Raw genomic sequence first — 17,732 nt, 5'->3', positions numbered from 1 at the left:
TCCTGGTACACTGTTCAGAGCATGCAGCCAGGTACGCAAACTGGCTCTCTGGCTGTGAACCACTTTAACAAATTTCAGCTTATGATGCCTTCCCCCTGCTTCTTTCCTATCTTAGCAACACACACACATGCACTTTTTATAAATGAAAAGATGCAAAGGCTCTGGGAACTTCTTAATAACTGAAGATGTTTGAAGGAGAGTTGTGTAGATTTCCAATAATTGTGTATTCGTAGTATGTTATGAGAATCATGTTGCGCATAACTTTATAACATCATAAGAATAATTTGAAATAATCACATGAGGGTGGAGTGTTCTTTATATGTGTCAAAGACATCAGTTACCCTCAGTGGACTAGAAAAGAAAGGGACTGGAGTTTAATGCCCTCTAAAGCAACCTTCTCATGCTGTGGTTTCTCTCTCTGCTTGACCTTTTGTTTCCTTTCAGTGACAGCCCATACAGCGAACATGGTACATTGGAGGAAGTGGACCAGGATGCTAGTACAGAGCCCCATACCAGTGAGGATGGTATGTCTGCTACATCACTGTGCCTCTGATAGGAATAAGATAGGTCTTTCATGCGCGAGACCGTCGTCCTTTCTTAATTGTCTAATTTGAAAGAAAAGGATTTCAGTCCTGGTGTTCTGTAGCAAAGCTGGCATCCTTAATCTCTGTTTGTGTCCTTTTTCACTTCGATTCATCTGTGTTTGACCAGCTGTTTCCTTGTTCTCTCCTGATTTGTCCAGTCACAGGAAGGGCAAGAGAGAAACTCTTTCAGTCAGCACTTATTGTTTGCTGGTATAATGTTACGTTTCTAGTGACTCTTTATCTTTTGTCTTCAAAAGCTAAACTTACTGAAAGTGTATCTTAAAATATTTCAGCTAAGGGATATTTGCCATTCAAGGGGCTCTATTTTGACATGAATTCAAAAGCTGTTCCATTTAAAGGATTTGTAACTACTGAAAAACAGGTGTAGCCCCCACAGCGAAACTTCTGAACAATAGTCATTTGCTATAAATATTAATCACATATACTCTGACAGTTCTGGATACGATAGATACCCATGAAAAGTTTGATGTATCTCTGTTACGTCAGTTATTTTTAGCCAGGTTTTCCTAGGGGTATATTTGACTGGGTGGTATTTCAGTTGGACCATCCTTCAGATGTCCCTCTCAGTAACTTCTGCCCAGTTTCAAGCAAATGTAACAGATGGAAAGAGGGGTCAAAATTGTTAAGTAACTGCCATTTTCCTGATAATTAGTAGCCAGTTAGAGGTGAAGGATTCAGAATAATGCTTCCTGTAGAGAAAAGCCGCAGTGTGAGCTCACTGCTTATCTGGCCAGCAGGCAACCCAGACAGAGCAACCAACACACGTGCACTTAGCACCAGCAGAAACAAAAACTGCTCATTGTCCGTCTCAGAGGATTTGTGGAAGGAGGAAGAGGAAGAGACAGAGAGCCCGGAAAGGGGAGGAAAAGACCTACAGCAGAAAATGAATATTTTTTTTTTAAAGGATGTCATAAAGGATGCTGGTTAGGATCTGGGACAATTGCCATAGGAAAGAGGAACAGGAAGGTGTATGTATAGGAAACCTGGCTACTGGTCCAGTTGCACACAGAATAACGTAAACAACAGTTCCACTCTAGCTGTACCCGTCTGCTTTGTCACGTAGACAAGCAGTCAGTGACAGATTGCCTGTCTCTCCCCCTTTGCTGCAGTGAGGAGGGGCAGGCAGAGTCTGTCAGTGCAACTGTTTGGAGAGGATGGATAGAGAACTGAGCATAGGAGAGAAGTCAATGTTAATCTTCTGCCTAGGGTGTATACTTAGCCCTGCACCTACAGCAGGGAATACTGACAGTTTTACAAGACGGCCTGTACATGAGTTCCTCTTGACCAGCTCTGTAGAGCTAAAGCCACCATCTTTCTACAACATGGCTCTGCTAAATGGTGTAAACAAACTCATTATTGTACTTATTTTTCCGAGACAGTATAGCTATACTTTATAAGAGCTCCTTCTTCCACTGGGGGTACAAAGCAAGAGTGCAAGCTGAAGAAGTCTGTCTGTCTCTCATTTAGAGCACAAGTGAAGTAGTGAAATGCAGGTGACACACCAGTTCGATGTATTTGGGGCGACTTTGAGATCCTGTGACCAAACTGAGAGATAAAGGCCTGAGTGGACATGGAAAAGAAGTGCAACTTTCCAGCAGCAGTCAAAAGTGGTTACTTAAAACCATGCTGATGCAGGATCCAGAGGAGCAGGACTATGGCATTGACTAGTGCGTCGCCTGTGCCTCAGTAATCCCAGACTCTGCCCCACTACTCTGTTGTTACAATAGCAGTTTTACATTCCTGTTGTGGTGCTGCCTGTGTTACTGCTGTGTCATTGGTGGAGGCAAATGCTGAAGAGTAGAGGTATCAAGAGGACGGAGTTCTTTTAAAAGATTTAACTGCTCAAGACATGGCTTTTTGTTCACCAGATCAGCCAGCAATTTAATTCTAGTTGCCCTGCTACAGCTTTTTGATTAATTCAGTGCTGAAAGAAAGCATTTTGTGTATTTGTTAGCACAAAAATATTTGTAATCTAGGGAAATACTGCTGCAAAGATAAAGATTAGCAAAGCTGGATTGCATAAAGAACAGTGTTAGCCTTTGGTTCCCAGCCTGCGAGCTCTAACCCATTTTTCTCCATGGATACAGCTTTCCATTGTAATAGCATATTTTTCCAATATAAGTTGCAGGCCTTAAATTAAATGCATTCAGCATCTCCTTGCCTATATATTCACGTGTTTGTCCTTTGGACAATTCCTTTGATAAAATATTCTTGGTACTAAATATGAGAGTAGATGAGAATTTTTCAGTTTGCATATTGAACCTCACGAGAGTCGCTGATTGACCTGTGGTGGACAAAAAAAAAGTTTCCACTGAAGAGTCTGGAGTACTTTGGAGGTTTAATGTGATTGATTCATTGATTATAACCTACATGCATCACCGACAGCTGTGTGTGGAGAGAGAAACAGGCAGAGCATGGTTGCTGTATTGATCGGACACGTGATACTTATGTATCTCCCTGTATTAGGAGATGGAAGAAGCAGATGCTATAAACATAAAATTTTTTTGAATGTTGAGAATCTGGTTTGTGTTATGCTAAAATGTTGTATACATACACGAGACCGAGAAGCTAATTCCATAGGAATTACAGAGTTATTGAAAAGTAATCCAGAGGCTGTGATAAAAAGCTAAAGGATTTGTTTTTCTACTTCACTTATTATTGTTGCAAGAATTACTTGCTGCTGTATAAAGTTAAACTACAAGTGAATCTCTCTGTGCCTACTAGAATAAACCCATCTGTAGTGGTTGGCTCAGTAGCACTAGGAATGTTTAATTACAGTTCAGAAAACAATGAGACTTATTAAAAATTAGCAAACAAATTATGTCTGCAGAGTAAAATCTGGAAACTTGGACATAAGAAGGCTGGAAATTATAATTGAGCATATAAATATTTTATAAGTTATTTATTCCAAGCATATAAATTACCTTCTTTTCCCAAGGTTACTAATGTTCATGTATTTCTGTTGATCACTGGAAAGGGAAGAGGAAAGGAGAAGGAGATGCATTGTACTGTAATGTTTTCAGTCTTTTTAAAATGTGCAGTCTTTTTAAATGTGTGTTAGGGAAAACACGTAAGTTTTTTCTTTCTCCTAAATCTAGAAGTGGAATTTAATTTGTGAAGTTAGGAACGTTTGTACTCAAGCCGAAGCACAAAAATATGTACTTGTAATTTTGCTGCAGGAAAACCTTTACCTGAAAGTGTCTCTGTAGTAAAGATCCAAAGGATATGGTTCATGTTTTGCTCAAGCAGCTTTTAGCGTATTTCCTTTACACCTTTAATTTGCTGAGGACTTTTTATCCTTGTTGGAGGCATAAGGGAAAGGGTGACTGGGTTTGTTTTCAAAGGAAGTAAGAGAGAATTTCCTGAGGAAGTTGAACAGATGAGTTTCTCCTGGGAAAATATACATACAATTTATATGCTGTTCATAGGTACCTCATAAACATAGGGCAAAAATTGAGGTGATAGTTCTACTAGAAACAAAAATTATGAAGACAGGTATGCCTGTAAGTTATTATTGTATCCCCAACACAGTAATTTTCCTGCTTTTCTGTAGTGCATGCTGTGATCAACAGTTTGCCAAATTCTGTTCTGTTAACACCTTGCAACATTTCTTTGCTTTTGCTGTTTCCCAGTCTGTTGAGAACAGTCTGAGAACTGCTCTCCTGAGGAAAGGACTTTGAAATTGCAAAGCTGCTGTTCTCTGACGAGGTGCAGATAAACACACCAGGGGAGAGCATCTTCCCAGGGAGTTCAAGAACATACTCTGTTCCCAACAGCCAGGGTACATCTGGGAGAACTGAAGAGCAGAGCAACAACAACCCCCTAGAAAAAGTGCAGGAGATGGTCTCTCTTTTCCTTAGCTCCATGTGCTCTGAGACGCAGAGGGCCAGTGCCATCCCCTCTGTAGGGAGGTCAGTACTACATCTGGCACTCCAATCCCAAAACTAAAATTAGCACTTGTTTCCTCTGTCCTTTCTGCTCTCCCAAGCTATTGAATCTGGACAGCTCTACTTGGCATCAAACATTGATTTTTAAGCACACGGCAACATAATGTGTCATTGAACGATGGCAGTAATCGTAACAAACTTTGGGGGTCATAAGTAATAAAGTGAGAAGAGAGCTGGATGATTAACAGAGTCCCTAAAGCTTTTCCCACAATTCTTCACTTTGTCCTAAATTTTCACTTCCATATCATTGCCTGAGTCACTAGAGATGATAGCTAGTGAGATCATATATGTCATCAAATACTCCTTGTGAAAGTAGGTGAATGCCCCCAGGTATGGACAGAGCAGTGCAATTACATTTCCCTCCAAGCTGTCAATTTTACTGTTAGACATGCAGTACCACACAGAATTTGAGTTACAGATCCCAAATTTAGCTTTCATCGCCTTTGCTTTTCTGGAAATGCTTCTTTGTCATTCAGTAACCTTGATATTAAATGGCTTAGCTTTTCAAAATGCATTTATTTCTAGGAGTAACTGTCATGGTACTTTGGTTTTAAGGCCTGACCTGTAACAAGGTGAATTACTATTTAAGTACAGTCTCAGTATTGTTTGCTGTAGGAAAGTTCTCTCCATGTAAAATCAACATTCAATCAAAGAAAATGCCCCTTTCAAAACAGTAAAACCTGTCTGAACTCGGTTTTGATTTTATTAGGAAAACTGTACGAGGTCTGCTGGGTGCTCCTCCCTGAGGAGGTGGGATTTGTTTCCTAGGCAATCTAATGAACATATCTCAAAAGTCACATCCATTATGGGCACGTTACCAATTCACACAGCTGGTTCCAGTGGGACAGCTCCTTCAGACCCTTGCAAATGCATTTGAGTCTTGTGAGTGATGGAAGGATACAAGAAACAGATTCCCACCACGCACCATATTTAGATTAGTTTAAATCCACTGAGGGAGATAGAACTATTTCTAGTTTAGTCCATTCATTTGTAAATAAAAGGCCTGTATACTCAAATGTGGGATACTGTATGGCCCATTGAAATTAGCAGAGAAATGGGAAATCCCATAGCTAATCAGTATAGGGATTTATCAGTCAGTCTGGTACTCAAGACCATTGTCTGTTAACTTCAGAGAACATCAAAGGAAAATATGTACAGAAAATGTGGGATTTCCTTACTTACTATGAAGGTTTGTTTGTTTGGTGGGGGTGTTTTTGCATTTTAAAGTATCATCTGTTAGTGAACGACTGGCTCACTGAAACCTGGGAGCTTTTGCTTCTGAATTTTTAACCTGCTCTTCCACAACCCATAACTTACCTGCAATCTGAGGACAGTGTCCTCATACAAACAAACGCTTCTTTTCTATCCTACCGAATCCCAGTAACACGTTCTTATGATGAATTACACAAGCAACATGGAGAGGGAATGGCCTCAAGGTCCACCAGGGGAGGTTTAGGCTGAGCATTAGGAAAATATTTTTCATGAAAAGGGCCATTGGGCACTGGAACAGGCTGCCCAGGGAGGTGATTAAGTCACCTTCCCTGGAGGTGTTTAAGGGATGGGTGGACGAGGCGCTGAGGGGCATGGTTTAGTGTTTGATAGGAATGGTTGGACTCGATGATCTGGTGGGTCTTTGCCAGCCTGGTGATTCTGTGGTATGTGTAAAAGCAGGGTTCTTTTGTCAGTGTTATGTTACTGCCATTTGATTTAATATTGCCTTCTTAAACATGACGCAAGATAAACAGTTATGTTTAATTTTATTTCTTTTCATTTGGCAGTAGTGTCTTTTCATGCCTATTGTCACATCTGTACTTTCTATTGGAGATATACTGTAGGTGGAGTATCTAGAAACAAAAACAAGATTGTATATTAGAATGTATCACGGTTATACAAACCAGCACTAAGGCTTTCCCAGTTTTCAAGAATGTTTCTTCCTATGTCAACTTTATATTTTCTTGGCTTAAAAACATAAAACCAAGAAACCTGTTGCCCCACCCACCCACCAGGGAATGCCTGCCAGAGACCCATCCAGTAGTGATGCATTTTCTGGAATTAATACTGCAATCCCTAGATTCTTATTTGTGTTTATATAATGAAAGTCATTTCTGCCAGCGTACACTACTTTTGTGTTTATACTTGTGAGTTCCCCATGCCTCTGTGTGCCATCTCTGGGAAGTTTCTGAGTGTGTCAGTCCTGAACACCCCTCAGTTTCGTCACTGATGGGAGCTTTTGGCATGGCTGCGGAAGCAGCAAACCACAAGGCAGCCGGCTGCAGGCTGGGCAAGTTATTGAAAAAAAAAAAAACAGCTGCAAACTGTAACCTTAATAAAGGTGCTATCATTATGTTTTCATGCTGCAGGATGAAGTTAGTTTTAAGATGATATTCCTGCGCAAAATGTTGTCGTAGGGGGACAGTGGCTTTTATTACCAGTCTAGTTCTTTGGGGAATTACAACCTCAGCAATTTTAATTTGCACCAGACAGAAAGTTGCTATGCTAGTCATTAGCCCAGATGTTAATTTCCATCTAAATGTTGCTTTAATTATGTAAGGAAATTTGTCATTTCAGGGACTCCAAGTTATTGGAGTCAACAAAGCATGTGATTTTGAAACCTGTATTTTTCGGGTTTTTTCTTTATGTTTTGGGACTGTGACGATAAATTTTAATCTGTTTGAGCTCAGGTGCTTTTGCTTTTGTGCAGAAGAAAGCGGAGGTTGTTAAAATCACAGCTGTTTCACTGATGTCCAGGCACAGCTCCGAAGAAACCTGGAGGCAGAAATTCAGCAGGGCCCCTTCCCTGACATTGGTGGGTTTCCAACCCAAGCGCAGGTTACGGGATGGAGTCCGTTACCAGTGGAAGGCACGCTGGTGGAATGTTGCTGTAGCAAATGTTTGACTTCAGAAAATACCAGCTTCCCCTGCAGACATCATGTGGAGTACTGTGTTCAGCTGTGGGGCACCCAGCGTGAGAAGGATATGGATCTGTTAGAGCAGGTCCACAGGAGGCCATGAAGATGATCAGAGGGCTGGAGCACCTCTGCCAGGAGGTCAGGCTGAGAAAGTTGGGGTTGTTCAGCCTGGAGAAGTGAAGGCACCAGGAAGACTTTACATCAGCCTTCCAGCATCTAAAGGGAGCCTACAGAAAAGCTGGCGAGAGACATTTTACAAGGGCATGGAGTGACAGGACAAGGAGGAGTGACTTTAAACTGAAGGAGGGTAGATTTAGGTTAGAAAAAAAGGAAGAAATTCTTCACTATAAGGGTGGTGAGGCACTGGTTGCCCAGAGAAGCTGTGGGTGCCCCATCCCTGAAAGTGTTCAAAGCCAGGCTGGATGAGGCTTTAAGCAACCTGATTTAGTGGGAGGTGTCCCTGCCCATGGCAGAGGTGTTGGAACTGGATGATTTTTAAGGTCCCTTCCAACCCAAACCATTCTGTGATTCTGTGTTGGAGCAGGCAGAGCTGCCTTAGTCAACTTCAGGCCACACAGGGATTTCCTCTGCGGGGGTGTCGTCCTTAGGCAATCTGGAGCCATCTGCTTCACTCAAAAAGGGTGCTAAGGAAGCAGATTAAAGCTCTCGGTTTTGATGTTGCGTAAGACACTGGGGTTTCTCTAGGCCTGCACAACTGTCACGTAAAAGACAGAAGTGTCATAGCCCGGTTAGGCAGAGCGTCCCTACGCATGCACAGGGGAATCCTGTCTCCCTTCCTTACCACTGAAAATATTAAAGGCACTCGTTTAATTTTCCTTTATCACACTGCTTCTTCAGACCTCTGATTATTCATCTGGGTTTGTTCATCATATTTTTGGAGGTCTTCATTGCCTCCATCCCCCTCCACAGCCTTGAAGTAGCCCTTGTGGCCACAGGCAGAGGCCTCTCTGCCAGCAGCAGCTATTGTAACATTTGAATGTGCTGTTAGGTTTTCTGCAGCTTGTGAAGCAGCCCAGATGTTTCACACTTGGGGTGCAGACTGATTATGTTTCTTTTTAAGGGACATATTGTAACTACAGCCTGAAGTCTGCCTTAGCTGACCTGATTTCTATCAGCTCTGCTCAGTAAGAATGAGCACAGAGAAACTGAAATCAGTGGGTTTTATAAAATCAAAATGGGCAGATAAGCTGGTGTAGAATCTGAAATCTGTTCTTCTTCCCTCCCTATACAGAGTGTGAGCCCATAGAAGCTATAGCGAAGTTTGACTACGTTGGAAGATCTGCACGAGAACTCTCTTTCAAGAAAGGAGCTTCCCTTCTGCTCTATCACCGAGCATCTGAAGACTGGTGGGAAGGACGACACAATGGAATTGATGGCCTTGTCCCTCACCAGTACATAGTGGTGCAAGACATGTAAGCAGTGTCTAGTGTGACTGGGTTCTTGGTGGGTTGTAAAAACATGCTGAAGCAACTAACAAAGTGTTTTCCAAATGCGACCGAGGTTTAAAAGCTCAAGGTAGATTAAACATTAGTCTTGTATGCAGGATGCCTCTGTCTTCATTGGCTTGAATCAACAGCTCTTAATCAAAACCTTCTACTATGCTAAGTTACTTTGTTTATGGATATGTCCCCAGTACATTAAGAGATGGATGATTCTGCACCTATTTTAATTTGACTGCCTCTTGTAGCATTTGCTGACATATTACTTCAGAACAGCAAGAGCCGGAGAAATGCAGCCCTGAACTCTTCTTTCACGGTATTAAGCATGTGCTTTGCCAAGGAAGACAAACTTCTTGTTTACAGAAAGGTTAGAGTCAAAGTGTAGAGAGCTCAGTAAACGGAAGGGTTATAAGCAATTTTTGGAGCTATGAGGGGCTGTAGTGCATTTTAACATGCCTGCTTTCCTTAAGAGGATTAAAATCTGGGAGCACCAAGATGCTGTCTGTCACACCTAATTCACTGAATTCTCATCTAGCTGTGTGTGTTCTGTTCAGGGATGATACTTTCTCTGATACACTGAGCCAAAAAGCAGACAGTGAGGCCAGCAGCGGACCCATAACTGAGGACAAGTCATCATCAAAGGACATGAACTCTCCCACGGACCGTCACTCTGACTCGTATTTAGGAAGGTAAGCTTGAGCGTAACGTGTTTTCAGTAGTACTGCTCACAGCTTGGGTAACGCAGCAATTACTTCTCCGTGTGCTTACGGTGGGTCACTTGTCCTATAACTGCTTCTTTGTCGGTGCAGGCAAAGAAAGAGATCAGAACCTCCACCTCCTCTAAGACGCCCCGGCAGGAGCAGTGACGGTCACTGCCCAGTACACCCACCTCACCCTCTTTCCAACTCGTCCTTGGAGTTAGGTTCTCCCAACCTGGCAACTCACTGCAGTCCCAGAGCCCTTCTTCAAAATCGGAGCCTCAATGCTGACAGCCCTGAAAGAAGACGTAGACCTGGACATGGCAGTCTCACTAACATCAGCAGGCATGATTCTCTAAAGAAGATTGATAGTCCTCCAATTAGAAGATCTACATCGTCTGGTCAGTACACAGGTTTCAATGACCATAAACCGCTGGACCCAGAGTCCATAGCTCAGGTTTGTGTCTTTTTTATTTTATATCACTCTGATTTTCTGAGGGGCAAGTCTCAGTGAATAGCATAGTGTGGACCTCATACACCAGTGGGAGTGCTGGAGAATATCCCACTTAGCTTTTTATACTGTCTGTGAAAGAAGATGCATTAAAGGATCCTGGATAGGAGAAGCGCAAGGGGGAGCAGCCATTGCAGTAGCAATAATAAGAAATTATTCCTTCTTACACCTTAACGAAATTGCCTCTGCCACCCAGAACGGTAGGATAGTTTATGTTTACAACAGCTACATAAATTGGTGTGCTGTGATGAAGTCTGGCCATTCTAACTTGTGTGTAATTAGTGTTCAATTATTTATTATGCCTGTCAGAAGCATAATGTGCTCTGACTGGCTAGTAGTGACTACTGCCATTTAAAGCACAGATTTACATTCCAGGGTTTTGCGGATTTTACCTAGTTTTCATATAGTTCATACTGTAGATTGATTTGATGGTTGTAGTTGCACCTAAGAACATGATGTACAAGACATAACTAAATCATGGGCCATCTTGTCGCTGTGGGGGCACTCACCAGTCTCATTCCTGGCAGTGAAAGAGTGAGATGGAATAGGGAGCAACCCGATCATCAAATTGTTCTGTTGTACAGATTTGGTAACAGCTCTTGAGCAAACGTAGATAGCTGCTGTCTTCAAAACTCATGTTCTGTCTAGGTAGCGTGACATGATTACTAGGGACGCCCTTAGGGTACAATATGATTGCAAAAGCATTTTACAATAACACTGACACTCATGTTTTAAAATTTAACGTAAAGGTGATGCTTTATTTCAAACTCTGCTTCCAGCAAGGGATAGAAGGGGCTGTCATGCTTGGGTCAGAAAGCTGAGCTATGTATTGGAGAGCTAGAAAGCGTAAATGTTGTTATTGTTTTATTTTACTCTAAGTTGTTTATTTACTCTCCTGGAACCACACACAGTGCTGTTTGGTTTAAGCTGGGTTTTTTTGATCCATAGCCTAGTGACCATTTGGCAGTGAGAGAACCCAGACTTTGAATAAACTGTGTGAAAGTTACTGTGAGCAGGCAGAGAACACTAGATATTTAACCTCAGTTGTATCTCAGTACCAGTGAAAAACAGTAAACTACTGTCTCAGTGCATTCTTTTAGCATTTGTGCCAGAAATCCTAATGAAAAGAATAATTTCTTAGGTAAGCTCACTGAAGGATGTCTTGCAGGTTTTTCTGTTTAAAATTTAACTCAGAGAAACAGGAGGAGGGAAGAGCTGATAGACACACGAGCTTTATTTCCTTCCAAAATCTGGTTTGCAATCCCCATGAGGGAATAGACGTGCTGAACACCTGGGGCACAAGGTGAAGGGAGCAGTCAGCTAAGAGGTAGCAAATGGACTAAAATCTTTACAGCTGTCAGTACCCAAGAAATCTTCTTGGTTGAAAGTGCTGATAAGCAAATATCTATTGTCCTGATAATCACTTAATAAAATGGCTTGCAGGATTTAGTTTAGTTGATGTTTTTGTTATTATTTTTAGCTGAATTTTGACTCTGATGTGAACAGGTTAAATATTTGTAATGTCCAGCCAAAGCTGCCATCTTGTCAATTGTAATGTCTTTCAAATAGATCTGGTGGAAGTCGGCTTTAGCACTATAATACTCATTAAAGAGAGGATGGTTAGCAAATTAATTGGTGCATTTTTCACCCCCTCCCCTTGCTCCTCCAGTGCTTTGTGTTCAGTAGCAATTCGAATGACGTGTCATTCTCTCTGTGCTCTGACCCAGGACATCGAGGAGACGATGAACACAGCGCTGAATGAGCTCCGTGAGCTGGAGCGGCAGAGCTCAGCGAAACACGCCCCCGATGTCGTGTTGGACACCTTGGAACAAATGAAAAACACCCCCACCCCTGCCACCTCTACGGAGTCACTCAGCCCTCTCCACAGTGTTGTTTTAAGGAGCTCCGAGCCTCATATCCGCCGTAGCACTAGTTCTTCCAGTGACACCATGAGTACTTTCAAGCCCATGGTCGCCCCTAGAATGGGAGTGCAGCTGAAACCTCCTGCTCTTAGGCCAAAACCTATTGTTCTTCCAAAAACAAATCCTAGCATAGGGCCTTCCCCTCCTTCCCAGGGTCCAGCCGACAAATCTTGCACAATGTAGACAGCTCAGCCACCCACAGTGCCCTGCTGGGCATGCTAGGGAGAGGGATGGATTAACGATAGAAGTCAGGGCACCATAACATCATTTGTTCATGTTTGTAACTGGATAGGCTTTGTTTTTCAATGTTTTTGAATGTATTGTCTGAAAGTAGCTACATTAACATGGGCATTTGTATTTTGTATGGTTTTGATTAAAAGAAAAACTGGACAATTGTGCATCATTTTGAAAAACAAACACAGACTTACTTGAAAACTTGATGCTGCACCATTTGTAATAAAACCAACACGGATCACAAACAGCTTGCCACGTTGTACCATACTTCACAGTCTTACTGTAGCTATGTAATAACAGATCCTGCACTAAACTAAGGGGCGGGGGGGTCAGGGGAGGTGGGACCTCTCATTTCTGGGTCACCAAACCAAATCTCAAGCAGGTTAGTAAGAGTTGAAATCTAGCATGTGAGGATTAAGTGTCTGTGTGGAATGTGTAAGTCATCTTGGGCCACATTTCTTATTTAAGACACAAAAAAAAAGCCACCACACCCTCACAACTCTCACAATTGGCACCAAGTTTTAGCTTTCTTGTTGGCAGAGAGCTGGATGGATCTGGAGATCACATTGCTCTCACCAATAAAAAAGCAGCATTCCAGGTCACAGCTAAAGCTTATCTCCAGAATCCCCTGTTGCTGTCCTCTACACCTTTTCCCATGAAGCTAGACCTTCATTCCCTGATACTACATATTTCATGAAGCTAAATTAATTTAAAGATCATAGTTGAGCAAGCTGGGCTCTGGGGAGTACGTGAACCTGTTGGTCCATTAGGCTGGCTGACAAGACGATTAAAAGGATCAACTACACAGTAATTCAGCAAAGTGTCCCATTGACTTTATTGCTGCGTCCAATTAAAGACGTGACTCGAGCTGCAATAGTTGTAGTTTTGAGCTGACGGTTATGCTGACGGCAGCAAGACAGGGACTCTCTGAAGAGGGACGACCTCCTGCCAGGGATGCAGGGGTCACTCACAGGACAGACAGCTGAGCTTCTACTGCCTAGATTCAAGCTGACTAAAGTTTTCCATACCCACTTTCCCCCTGCTTCCCTTCTTTTTTAACGACAGAAATCAGTACCTTACGTCTGTGTGAGTGAAGACTGTCAACTTTGCTTAGCACTCTGTTGTAAAACTTTGTTAGGTGTGAACTAAATGTACAGCTGTTTTGCACATTGCGACAGTTAAGCCATAATACTATTTCTGTGAATTTATTTTCCGACATCCAACGCATAAAATCAGTTTCAGTGAAGAAGATGGGGAGGAAAAACAAAAATCCATTTGTGGTCCACCTACAGGAGTACAACTGGCTTTCAGTAAGAGCTGCCTTTCCACATATGATTAAAGATCTCACCATTGGAAAGCTTGAAGGCGTACCACTCGCTATACATAAAGAATTGAGGTTGGGAGAAGAGTAGTAACAGAGTTTGATAGGTGTGATTACTGAATTGACAGGAGGAGTTTCCTGCTCTGGTTTACGCCCAGAAGGTAGATAATGCAAAGCCCCAGCTGTGAAAAGTACCCCATGAGCTGCCTCTGAGAGCCAAACTGCTCCTGGGACTTGCAAACCCATCTCAATCCAGCTGCAGACTTCATGCACTTCTGAGTTAGAGGCAAAGTCTTAATCCACCGCAGCGGGCTGTGCAGCATCAGTCAGTGAACCCCTGGCCCTCTCAACTCTACTGCCTAGTCCTGATGCACCAGGGCAGCCCCAGCTGGGGACCAGCGCTGGTCTGCAGCATCATGGTCCGGACCGGAGATATTGTCAAGTAGTTCCCCAGTTTACTAGAATCAGTGGAACAAACTGGAATTTCAGCTTTCATTTACATGCAGTTTTAGTCTAGCATTTTTAAATTAACCCACCTGGCATTATTGAGATGGATTACCTGTGTCTTTAAATTGCATAGAGAATTTTGTATGTTTAAATAACTGTACTGGACTCCATAATGCTTATATTAGAAATTGTTTAGCAAAAGAAAATATTAGAAACAGTGCATTTAGTGAATGCATCCACTTAGTGCATTCACACAGTTAAATGTGTAGTTTGATGGTTATTATAGATACTTAAAAGTATAGTAAGTGGATATGTAACAGGAAAGACTGCTACAACTACAGGCGTACTAAAGGGTAACTCCTGCACACCTAATCCAATCAGTATTGTCCTTTACTGTCAAGTTGGATAAATTGCAGTACTGGTAGCTTCCTGCTTGTTGACTGTTACCTAATTGTGTCAATGTACATCTGTAGTATGTACATGTGAAAGTGCCTTTAAATTTTAGAGGAGCTTTAGCCTTGCTCTTGTACTGTTGCATTTCCATTGCATCCTCCCCTGTTCGTGTATGGCTGCATTCCCATTGCATTCCTTCCACTCTTGAAGAACAAACGAAAACCTGGAAATTTCACGGTTCTGGAAGAGAAATGTACTGTTAATCTGTTGTGACAATGCACTTTTATGTATAGTACTGTACATTTTTGGCATGTACCATTACAAGCTTCAGTATACATTCAGGTTTGTTCCTCATAGTGTATCTTTATAATAAAGAAGATAGTTCTGTCTGTGCGTGTAGTTTTGCGGGGTAAGTCATGGAATAAGTCACCGCATCTCCCCTTCAGAGGTGGCTTGTCAATCCACCTTTACCTTCCATAGGAAAAGAAAACAATCAGTCTCCCCCAGGCACCCCCATCCCACCATGGATCAGGTCCCATCACCATCTTGGCTTGTTCCCAGAGAGGCTCCTGCCCAACTTTAGGAGCACCCCAAAAAACAGAGGAGGACGGGGGGAGGGCTCTATTTTCCCCATTTAAAAAATAAAGTTCCATAGGGAAAATAATAAAAAAGTCAACCTGGGGGCATTTGTTACAGCAGAAAAAGGGATGTGATGGCGCTGGGTGGTGTGGAGGAGTTGGCTTCAGTGACCTTATGGCCAAGTAGTGGTGGCAACACACACACCCACACACACACACGGCTGGATTCATGCACCGGGAGGGCTGCCGGGAGCAGGCTGGGGGCTGAACGAGACACTGAGACACAGCTTGGAGGCTGCCGAGGACAATTCCTGGACTCGAGCTGCAGCTGCCCAGACAGGCCTGCGGTGCTGCCCGGCCTACACGGGTTTAGGAGGAGACAATCTACTTGGAAACTCGTTTCCAAGCCTTGAATAAAAAATAATAAAGGGCAAACATGAAGGGGCTGGTTTTAAAGTCACCTCTGGTTGTGGTCAAGGACCACTGTCTGCCCAGAGGGGAAGAAGGGGACAGATGTCAGGCTCTGTGGGGGCTGTGTGGTGGAACGGGCACACGGGACACCCCGGCTCAGAGAGGGGCTTTTGTTCTTCATGCTGGGAAAGCCGTCACGGTGCAGCTGTTCATCAGCGGGCTCATCGATCAGCCTGTGATGGCAGCCCAGTCCTGGGCTCCTCACCACAAGAAGGATGTTGAGGCTCTGGAGCGAGTCCAGAGAAGAGCAACAAAGCTGGTGAGGGGGCTGGAGAACAGGCCTTATGAGGAGCGGCTGAGAGAGCTGGGGGTGTTTAGCCTGGAGAAGAGGAGGCTGAGGGGAGACCTCATTGCTCTCTACAACTACCTGAAAGGAGATTGTGGAGAGGAGGGTGCTGGCCTCTTCTCCCAGGTGACAGGAGAAGAGGGAATGGCCTCAAGCTCTGCCAAGGGAGGTTTAGGCTGGACATTAGGAAAAATTCTTCACGGAAAGGGTCACTGGGAACTGGAACAGGCTGCCCAGGGAGGTGGTTGAGTCACCTTCCCTGGAGGTGTTTAAGGCACGGGTGGACGAGGTGCTAAGGGACATGGTTTAGTGTTTGATAGGAATGGTTGGACTCGATGATCCGGTGGGTCTCTTCCAACCTGGTGATTCTATGATTCATTGTAGCGCAGTGTCCAGTGACCTGGTTCGGGTGCTTCTTCTTGTCCCCTGCTGCACAAAAGCCGACTCATGCGTGCAGGAGGGGACAGCCAAGGGGACATTCTGCATTCAAGGTCGGCACAGCCCAGAGGGTGTGTAACCCGATTTCCACAGTCAGCCTGTAGGCGGGGGAAGGGAGAGACATCTGTGGTGGCTTTTACTCCGTTTTAAAATAAATAAGAAAACAAAAGAAGAGGGTTTTCCTCCTGTTGTGTAACATGTAGTTTCAGTGTTGCACTGCACTGACTTCTTAGCTGGCTTCCAGGGTTTTGTAGTGGAAAAAAAAGCCTGGCTTCTCATGGAGAGAGCCAAAGGGTTTGGCAGGTGCCTAGGGAACCGCTGATTTCACTGGCGCTTAGAAAAGCAAAGGGGCGATGGGTTGTTTTGCTGAGAAAAGTGTATTAACAAAACAGAAAATGAGCAGCAGGGGCAGTGGGGTGTTTCACTCTCAGGCCACCTCTGAAAACTGCTGTTTCACACCATGAGCAGCTCCAGGACGCGCCCCGACCTGCACAGATGCCTCCTCAGCCAGCACGAGGAAACCACAGATGCTTCAGCCCAGGTTTTCAGTTCTTCTTGGTAAAGACATACGGTTTATTAGTTACTAACCTGTCCAGAAGGTTCTGCAATCACTCTGTTCGATCACTGCTGCCCCACAGGACAAACCTATATGTTGGTCTGGATGTTATTGACGCCTGGACAACAACTGAAACCATTAGAAGTATTAACTAGTGATGGGAGAGGTGAAAGTGCCATTCCTGTAGGTAGGAATATTGCTTTTTCCATTAACTTGGGTCATGGGGTGGAGGGTGTAAACAAACTCTGTAATATATGAAAGGCTAAATAGATCAACAACTTCACACCTTAAAATCCAGTTTTATGACATGGGTCAGTTACTGCTAAAAAAAAAAAAATGTAAAAAACAAGCACTAGTTTAGATGTGCCACTTCACTTACAGTTACTCCCTTTCTGTTTTCTGCAAGGGCATTTGCAGATCATGCAGTTGACAGCACCAGCCTCTGCCAGCGCTACAGCTCTGGGAGACTCTGTATAAGCAACTTTTCTTGCTGGAGGGACTGCACCGCTAGTGTCCTTGCAACTTGGAGATGCCACTCACGCTCTCTGCTGTAGCCGCAGCACACGGTCTCACGGACACCCCACCTCTCCTCTAACCCCAACCAAAACCCTACACAGCATTTCAGTGCCTCCCATCCAGCTGCCCTACTGACCAGCAAGGCTGAAACTGGTGGAAAACAGAAAACATCAGATCAAGGACTAGGCCAGCTCATGCACCATCCCACCCAGATGGGAGAACAAACACTTGTGTGGTGATGCTGAGCCAGAAGTAAGGAAGAAAACAGCCATGTATTTCCTTTACCTCCACACTCAGGTGACAGATGTGGGGAGAGCCGGCAGGACCATGAGCTAGAAGGCAACACGCAGAATTTGATGCTGCTGAGGGGCTAAATAGCGTTAAGTCCACATAAATTGGGCAGGTCAGTGGGTTTTCTCCTGCCTTTTTCAATATATACA

The 17,732-nt window shown here is 43.6% G+C and overlaps 1 protein-coding gene across 2 annotated transcripts in view; it reads left to right on the top strand.

The window, feature by feature from the left end:
- Positions 1 to 14,836, top strand: part of SRGAP1 (SLIT-ROBO Rho GTPase activating protein 1) — a 145,509-nt gene extending 130,673 nt beyond the window's left edge. For both annotated transcript variants that reach the window (XM_069853049.1, XM_069853056.1), the window contains exons 18-22: positions 445 to 524; positions 8,714 to 8,894; positions 9,476 to 9,610; positions 9,731 to 10,076; positions 11,858 to 14,836. In XM_069853049.1, coding sequence (XP_069709150.1) covers positions 445 to 524; positions 8,714 to 8,894; positions 9,476 to 9,610; positions 9,731 to 10,076; positions 11,858 to 12,235 — 1,120 coding nt within the window. In that variant the 3' untranslated portion in view covers positions 12,236 to 14,836. The remainder of the gene's footprint in view (positions 1 to 444; positions 525 to 8,713; positions 8,895 to 9,475; positions 9,611 to 9,730; positions 10,077 to 11,857) is intronic.
- The last annotated feature ends 2,896 nt before the right edge of the window (positions 14,837 to 17,732 follow it).

The sequence above is a fragment of the Phaenicophaeus curvirostris genome, chromosome 1, assembly GCF_032191515.1.
Source record: "Phaenicophaeus curvirostris isolate KB17595 chromosome 1, BPBGC_Pcur_1.0, whole genome shotgun sequence".
Classification (NCBI taxonomy): domain Eukaryota; kingdom Metazoa; phylum Chordata; class Aves; order Cuculiformes; family Cuculidae; genus Phaenicophaeus; species Phaenicophaeus curvirostris.
Note: the sequence above shows the minus strand (reverse complement) of the source record. Positions and strands in the feature narration are given on the sequence as shown.